Below are 9,137 nucleotides of genomic sequence, written 5' to 3'. Positions count from 1 at the left end.
CAACTAGTGTCTACCTGGGGAGAGAGTCATATTTCCTTTGGGGTGTGGCTGCTGGTAAACTGTCTAAGCTCCAGTGGATAGCTTCATACCTGTGCACATACAGGCACTATTAGTTGGACTCACTGGGTCTGAGGATGCTACACTGTGAGAATCTTATTTTTATGAAAGAGATGTCACAAGACGCTCTCTTCAGTGATGCTTCTTATGATCATTCTGGAAAGTCAGGAAATATTCAGCCCCTACAGCTACCACAAACACAGTAATAATAATTTAAAAAAAAAAAAAAAAGCCCTCTTAGAACACACCCTTTGTGCTGTTAAATTTTGTAGCTGCCTGCTATATGCAGAACACACCACTGCTGGTACCTCCAATACCCATCAATCCAAACAAAGTCCAATGTGTGTGTACATATATAGACAGTCTTTCCATACAGCCTCGGCTGCCCGTGGCCATGACCCTCACTCCTCAGCTTTCCAAGTTCTGAGGTTAGACCTACATACGTTTCATACACACTTTTCTTTTTATTTTATTTAAGAGTTACAAAAACAACAGTTTTTCTTACTTTATTAGACCATACTGATATTCTTTCAAGGACAAACATACAGCCAAGAATGCTACAGTGAGAGAATCTTATTTTTATGAAAGAGACATCACAGGCGCTCTCTTCAGTGATGCTTCTTATCATCATTCTGGGAATCCAGGAAATATTCAGCCCCCAAAGCTACCACAAACGCAGCAAACCCCCATTTGAATCCTTTTAATATTACGCTCGCGAAGGTGATGTTGCCTGCAAAGCCGCCCATGTATCTCCAAGCCTCATTGCTGAAAGAATAAGATAAGAAACATTATAACCACATACAATTCACATTAATTCACCCAGCCAAATACATTTGCTTTTCTTCTTCTTTAAATACTTAAATGCTATATTAGTATTTATTTTTTGCTTGGTGGTGATTTTTTTGTTTGTAGGGTTTTGTTTTGTTTTTGAAATACAATCCTGTTATATAGTCCTGGCTGTCCTGGAACTCATAATGTAGAGCAGGCTGGCCTCACAGTGATCTCCTTGCCTCTGTATCCCAAGTGCTGGGATTAAAGACATGAGCCACAGTGCTGGGAACATTGTTTTCTCTGTGTTTTTGAAATAGGGTCTCACTGTATAGATTAGGCTAGCCTCTGACTTGTGGCAATCCTCCTGCTTCAGCCTCCTAAACTGCAGGACTATAGGCATGAACCATCACACCTGGTCCAAAGCAACACTATTTAATACTGTAGGTCATAGTAGAAATATTGTTTTGGCATAGGATAATTAAAAATCTATGAGCAAGTCTCAAATATAAAATATGAAGTGGTCCTCCTGCTCCAAGTTGACTGCTATTCACCTTACACTACAGTGGCGAATATAAAACGCTGGTGCGCAGTACGTGCCAGCACAGAAGGACGCACACCTGACATTACTACTACTCTTCAAGAGGCCCACAGCCTTCCCTGCCATACGCCATGTGCTCCAGAAGACTGAGCGCCGGCTCTGGTACACTCTTCCAAGTATGCCGAACAGAGAGAGAAAGAGAAAGCTGACAGCTACAGGGAGTGTGCATTCTTGCATATATAATCTAAATTAGTCAGAAAAAAAATAACTTTAAGGGGACAAAAAAAACCTAAAAACAGAGCAAAATAAACAAAACACAAACAGACAAGAAATAAGCAAAAACAAAAAACCCCATCTCACTAGAAAATATGGCAACAAATCTTAGATGCCAAAACCACACCATGTAGTTGTGGGATTCTGGAACTCACTGAGTTCTGGAATCTGCTCTGTAGAACAGATTATACCTTGCACTCACAAAGATCCACCTATCTCTGCCTCCCAAGTGTTGGCATTAAAGATGTGTGCCACCACACCAGACCTGTTGCATATTCTTAACAAAATTTTAGAAAATTAAAACCAGTAGTGTACAAACAAAAATGACATGTCACAAAGAAATGCAGAAAAATCTGTCAACCAACAATAATAAAAAGCATGGTATGTTCCCAAGTCTCTCTAGCCTGGCTACTTAGGAGACTCAAGTAAGACAGAGGCTGTGCCCAGGAACTAAGAACCAGCTGGGACAATATGGCAGGGCTGAGTTAAACAGAAAGGAAAAGCTGGGAGTTATAGCACATACCTATAGTCCCAATACTCAGAAAGCTGAAGGGCACAAGCTCACTGTTTAGGATTAAGTGAGACTCCATCGTAAAACCACCAGGAAAAAAAAGTCAAAAGTTTACAGACTGACAAAATATAACGGTATCTCTGTAGACAAAATGACCATTATACAAAGGAAAATTTAAGAGACGTGTAAGTAAATTGACTAGAGTAAAAATTTAGCTAGAATAAAAGTTTAGCTAAATAATAAATGGGATATAAAATTATTATGTGAAAATTGTCAACAACACAGCTGAAACACGAGATTTAAAATACTACTTACAATAGTACCACAAACATGAATTCAGCAATATGCTCAAGAGATATATAAAAAGAAAGAAAATACTGTTTAAATTTCAAAACATTGTAAGTCACTTGTGTGCTAAAAAAGTCATTATTTAAAAGTCCTAAATTATCTCCAAACAAATGTGAGTTCAATATAAACATGGAAAAGATTCACATTATAAATTTTTGTAAAATAGTGAATGAGATCCCAATTAAAATCCAAGTCAGCCATTTGTAGAAATTGATGAGCATAAACTAAAATTTATAGGCAAATAAAGGTTCAGAATAGCTAAACCAATGCAAGGAAACTGGAGGTCGTACACCTCCCTATTCAAGATTGTGGTACTGGATCTAAGTGTAGACATACTGAACAGGGAAACAAAATAAAGTCCAGAAATAGACCACATAGAGCTGGTCTATTGATTTTGATGTATTTATCGAAGTAATTCAGTGGGGAATAATCTTTTAATAAATGGTTCTGAACCACTGGATATCCACCTGTAATATTTGCCTCTACTCTTTCTTCAAAGGAAACAAAAACTAACTCAAGGAAGTGGAGAGATGCTCAGTAGTTAAGAGCACTGGCTGCTCTTCCAGAGGACCCAGGTTACATACACAGGAAACACAGGAGGTTTGTCACTCCTGCCTCAGAGGATCCAACACATTCTTCTGAACTCTGCAAGCATGGTGCACAGACATACATGCAGACAAAATACCCATATATACAAAAATAAATATATTTTTGTAAATAAAAAATTAACTCAAAATAAATAATCATACCTCAATTTAAGAAAACCATAAGCTACATGTGATAATGGAAACCCAGTACTTAGGAGGCTAAGACAGGAAGATTCTGAGTCTACACCTGGCTTGGGTTAGACACATAACTGTTTCAAAAAGAATAATAATAATAATAATGTTTCTAGAAAATATAGGATAAAATCCTAGATGAGATACAAATGAAGTAGTGACAAAAGGAAACTTAACTGGGAATTTACTGAAATTTAAAACATTAAGAAAATGAAGGGGGGCTGGAGAGATGGCTCAGTGGTTAAGAGCACTGACTGCTCTTCCAAAGGTCCTGAGTTCAAATCCCAGCAACCAAATGGTAGCTCACAACAGTCCATAGTGAGATCTGATGCCCTCTTCTGGTGCATCTGTAGTCAACTACAGTGCACTTACATATAATAAATAAATAAATCTTATATATGGTCATATATACTGAGAAAGAACATTTACAAAATTTATATATGATGAAGGGCTTATTTTCAAAATATATAAAGAACTATTAAAACTCATAAGAAGAGGTCAAAAGGTTCAAGGATATACTGCACCAAAACCAAACAAACAATTCACAGATGTGTGCAGAGAATGATGAGCACAAGCACTAGAGTCATGGCGCTGGGGAGGAAGCCACAGCAGGTTCTGCCACCATAGTCACTAGAAGGCTTCTTTCAGGTTCTGAGGTTAGCTCTTATACAGCGACCTCAGTTTGATACATGGCTGAGGATGGCTTTGTAATTCTAATCCTCCAACTTCTACCTTTCAATGACTGAGATTGCAGGAGTGCACAACCAGGTTTGGTGTTAAATGGCTGAAGTTAAAAGACTGAAAACACTAAGTACTGTAGAGACCATTAAGCAGCTGAAATTCTCATTCACTGCTGGTGGGAATGGGTAATAAGAGTACTACCTCTTTAGAAAATGGTTTGGCAGTTCTTATAAAAAAGACCCATAGATTTATCATATAATCCAAAAATCCCACTCTCTTTTTTAAGACAAGGTTTCTCTGTGTAGCTCTGGCTTTCCTAGGACTCACTCTGTAGACCAGGCTGGCCTCAACTTACAGAGATCCTCCTGCCTCTGCCTCCCAAGTGCTGAGACTAAAGTTATATACCACCACTGCCTGGCCAGAAATCCCACTCTTAAGTATTTAACCAAGAGAAATGAAAAAGATATATCCATACAGACTTACGAATGGTTGTAGCCACTTGACTCATAATAAAACCCAAATGCTGGAAATAATTTGAATGGCTATTGTGGTAAACAAAATGTATCTATATTATAGATATGAAAAACAGCAACATAAGTAAAAAGGCTGCAGAAGACAGGTTTTCTAGAATGGGTTTCATCCCTTGGCACTTAAAAAACAAACCCAATAAATGAGAAAACTCAGCTCCCCTTGCCTGCGTAACACATCATCAAGTGAAAAGCTAGGACAAATGACATATCCCACAGGATTCTAACGTGGAAATCTCCAGTAAGGAGACCACCAGGGAAACGGAGAAGCCACTTTCCATGGTACAGGTGGGGCATGGACATTGACTCTCTAGACTCTTAAGTAACTAGATTTGGACCGGCGAGAAGACTCAGGAGGTAAAGGTCCTGGCTGCCAAGCCTGCAACAGGACCCCTGCAGAAGGACAGGGCTCCCTTCCCTGAGTAGTCTCTATTGTCACACTTGTACTGTGGCAGATACATGCCTACCCTCCTGTCTGCCCCAGTACACATATAAATAAGTCATTTCAAAAAGAGAAGACATTTCTAGACTCAGCTTACCGAGCCCATGGATCCCTCAGCCCTCGGGCAGCAAGCTTCTTCTGCACCGTTTCTAATGGCGTCCCTTCAATTTTCCACTGTCTGTAATCTGGAAGTTCCATTTTACCATGGCCATGTCCGTGTTCATGTCCATGTTCATGTCCGTGTCCAGCAGCCATGTCTACAGAGGAGAGGGAGAGGGAGAGGGAGAGGGAGAGGGAATGAGAGACTATAGACACCCAAGAGCCAAGTTTGATGTCTATGTTTCAAGTGAACTGTTTTGAAGAGCTACATTCTTGAAAATCTGACTGGAAAGCTTTTACAAAAAGTAAAAACTTTACAAAAAGTTTATAAAAGTAAATAAAAAACCCTTTTAGACAAGAAGACAATGAGACTCCAAGCAGTGCCTTCTGAAGGTAAGAAGACAGCTAAAGGACAGCGTAACTACTACTTTAACCTCGTGCGTTGGCTTCTGCAGTCCCTCCTAACAATGCCTAGATAACCATTTCCTCTCTTTAGTCTTACAGCACAAATATGCAGAAGAGTACATGCTGTTTTGTTAGCTTTCTCTAGCTAGTTCTTCAAAAATACACATTAATCTTTTTAGATATACAAGAGTACATGAACATTTTCTATAAAGAACCAGATAATAAATATTTTGGTTCTTGTGGGCAAAAGAGGTAAAACTGAGGATAGGAGGGGTGCTTTCAGCAAGATTTACTGGTAAAATCTAAAATATACTAAATAACTAACATAGTTTGTGCTGGTTTGTACATTCTTGGACCAAGGAATGGCACCATTTGGAGGTGTAGCCTTGTTGGAATAGGTGTGACCTGGTTGGAGTAGGTGTGTCACTGTGGGTGTGGGCATAAGATCCTCACCCTAGTTGCCTGGAAGTCAGTCTTCCACTAGCTGCCCTTGGATGAAGACGTAGAACTCTCAGCTCTGCCTGTGCCATGCCTGCCTGGATACTGCCATGCTCCCACCTTGATGGTAATGAACTGAACCTCTGAACCCGTAAGCCAGCCCCAATTAAATGTTGTATTTTATAAGACTTGCCTTGGTCATGGTGTCTGTTCACAGCAGTAAAACCCTAACTAATACATAGTTCTTTATGATATAGGTCTTCTGATGAAAATAGAGGGTTAGCAGTTTGCCTACCTGGAACTTAAGGCCACTATTCCGTATATAGCATCAAAATGACCGTACAAGTTCATCTGCACAAACACTATTAGCTCATGGGCCTCAAAAAACAGGCACCGGACTAGAGTTTACTAGTTCAAGTACTGACCAATTCCACCTGAGGACACCTTTTTTTCTCTTTTTTAATTTTTTTATTTGTGGACACCTTCTTAATAAATTACCTTTGTAAAGAGAATATGAATGGTTGTTGTTTTACAGCTTGTTTTGCTAATGTAAAAATAAACTTCATCTTAGTCCTCATTTAAGTTGCTATGAATTTGAAACTCCAGGGTATGACTAGCGCTATATTATTATCATATATTATTATCATATAAGGGTAACAGTTGGGTTTCTATAACCATTGCTTTCCAGAAGTAAAACCAACCCGCCCCCAAAAATTCTACCATTATATCTCCACTTAATAATAGGAGGAGTCTAACAGTAGGACAGGATCTTTCAAAATGGGATTTTACAAAACAGAAAAAAAAAAAAAAGATTTATTAGTATATGCTGAAGGCATTATATGAAATGCTTATTTCATTAAACAGTAATACTAGGATATGGGGAAAAATGAACACAGTAACTAATAAATTAACCAAAACTTAAAATTTATAAAAATGTAAAGAAATCAGCTGGGCATAGTGGTACATGCCTTTAACTCCAGCGGTTGAGGGGCAGAGGCAGGTGAATCTCTGTGAGTTCTTTGCCAGCCTGGTCTACAGGTGGAATTCCAGGGCTCTGTTACATAGAGGAAACCCTGTATCAAACACTGTCCGCCCCCCACTCCAAAAGTTAAATCACAGAACATTATGTTAAAGATCTCCATATTTGAAAAATTAAAATATAGCCAACAAATACATGTTAAAACAACACTCAAAATATTAATTTGCAATGTAAGTTTTTGAAGGAAAACATGAAACTCTATACCCATTTCTCTTGCACAAATTTCTTTAATAAAGCCAATATATTTTATCTAATTAATTACAATATTTTAGAAAAAAATCTTGTATAGTTATTTTCAAAAGATGAAGTTGAATAAACATATATCTGAGGAGTCTTTGTTTTCTTTTAAACAGTATACCTTAGCTGAAGGAAGGTACGCACGCATGCAGTCAGAGCCACCTGAGAGGCTAAGGCAGGAGGCCCACTTCACACGAGTTTAAGGCTGATAATGGGCACCATCATGTGAACCCATCTCAAAATGCAAAACAAAAATTACTATTATCTCAAAATAGGTATAAATTAAAAATAAAATCTCGAATATTTGATGGAAGAGTTTAAATTTACCTTTTTATGAATACTAGTAACTATGAAATGTAAGAAAATCACTCAGTCCTTCTGGACTTTTATTCTTTCATATAACAAGAACCAAAATCTATCTTGCAAGATGGAGAATGCAGAGAACACCCTGTGGTGTGCCTTCCATTTTCATATCTAAGTGGTGAGACTGACTGAGCACAAATGTTCTGAAGAAACTGGCATGACCTAAAAAATGGAGCATTCGCTGGACGTGGTGGTGCATGCCTTTAATCCCCCTACTCAGGAGGCAGAGGCAGGAGGATCTCTGAGCTGGAGGCCAGCCTGGTCTACAGAGCAACTTCCAGGACTGTCAGAGCTACACAGAGAAACCCTGTCTCAAAAAATCAAGGTGGGGGTGGGTGGGTGCAGGGCTGGGGGTGGTGGGAGAAAGGACATTCAGATATATATGGCCACCAAGTCCTCTCCTGGATCTGTGCTGTCTCATTTGGTAGCTTTTAACATTTAAAATGTGGCTAAAGAGCTTCTGAACTGGGAATTTTAATTAATTTAAATTTCAAAATAAATTCTTTTAAAAAAGATTTTATTTGTGGTGTGTGTGTGTGTGATGTGCATGGGCGTGTCCTTGGACACCAGGAGAGGGGTATTAGATTCCTGGAAGCTGAAGTAATAAATAGTTGGTGATTGTGAGCCATTTGGTGTGAGTGCTAGGAGCCCAATTAAGGTCCTCTGGAAGAGTAGCAAGTATCAAGGCAAACTCTGAAACCAATCATGAGAACATACTAAAGTGTATTTGGAGTTATCTGTGCGTATGAATACTTTCTTCAAGTGTATTTTTTCAACCTTCTAAAAATACAAATACAGGGCAAGTATTTATGAAAACAATATATGTGTAAGTGTATATATATGTATATATATACTGCATATATTATGTACATACATTTTTGACAGCATGAAATGTAGGATAATTCATTAATATTATATATTAATATACATATTTATTCAAGACATGGTTTCTCTGTGTAGCCCTGGATGTCCTGGAACTTGCTCTGTATGCTAGGCTAGTGTTGAACTCTGAGACTCACCTGCCTCTACCTCCCAAGTGCTACGTCTAAAGGCAACCACAGCAGGCTTCAGGCATAAATACGAATATGTTTAACATACTGGGTGAGATGAATTTGTTTTTTACTTTTAGTGTCTACTAGAAATTTTAATTTTACATATACGGCTTCCATTGCATTTCTATTGGACGTTATCCCTTAAGAGAAATTCCCGAATGTTCATGACAAGGAATATGTTTATTAGATTTTTTTTTCCAAATGAAGCAGACATTGCTGTATCACTGGGCTATGAGCCACGCCTATCTTCTAAGAATACTGTTACTCACTTGGACATCTCACAGAGCTCAGTCTCACCTCAAACTTGGTATGTAGCCAGGGAGGCTCTGAACTCTTACTCCTTCTGTCTCTATCTCCCCACTGCCAGGAGCACAGGCCTGTGCATCATGCTGGGCTCCTATTTTTAAGAGTATTTCTTTAAAGTCGTGTGTGTGTTTGTTCATGCAGAGGTCAAAGGACAACCTAATCCAACTGGTTCTGTCCTTTTCCACAGGAGTGAGTTACACTGCACAGAGGGCTCACACAGGAGTGAGTTACACTGCACTGAGGGCTCACACAGGAGTGAGTTACACTGCAC

At 38.8% G+C, this 9,137-nt stretch overlaps 1 protein-coding gene across 1 annotated transcript in view; it reads right to left on the bottom strand.

Moving 5' to 3' along the window:
- Positions 1–509: 509 nt before the first annotated feature.
- The window catches only part of Ndufb3 (NADH:ubiquinone oxidoreductase subunit B3), a 10,142-nt gene continuing 1,514 nt past the window's right edge, over positions 510–9,137 (bottom strand). Inside the window, exons 2-3 of the mRNA XM_021198926.2 lie at positions 5,025–5,184; positions 510–822 (exon numbers count right to left, since the gene is read on the bottom strand). Coding sequence (XP_021054585.1) covers positions 666–822; positions 5,025–5,182 — 315 coding nt within the window. The 5' untranslated portion in view covers positions 5,183–5,184 and the 3' untranslated portion in view covers positions 510–665. The remainder of the gene's footprint in view (positions 823–5,024; positions 5,185–9,137) is intronic.

The sequence above is a fragment of the Mus pahari genome, chromosome 5 (genome assembly GCF_900095145.1).
Source record: "Mus pahari chromosome 5, PAHARI_EIJ_v1.1, whole genome shotgun sequence".
NCBI classification, from domain to species: domain Eukaryota; kingdom Metazoa; phylum Chordata; class Mammalia; order Rodentia; family Muridae; genus Mus; species Mus pahari.
Note: the sequence above shows the minus strand (reverse complement) of the source record. Positions and strands in the feature narration are given on the sequence as shown.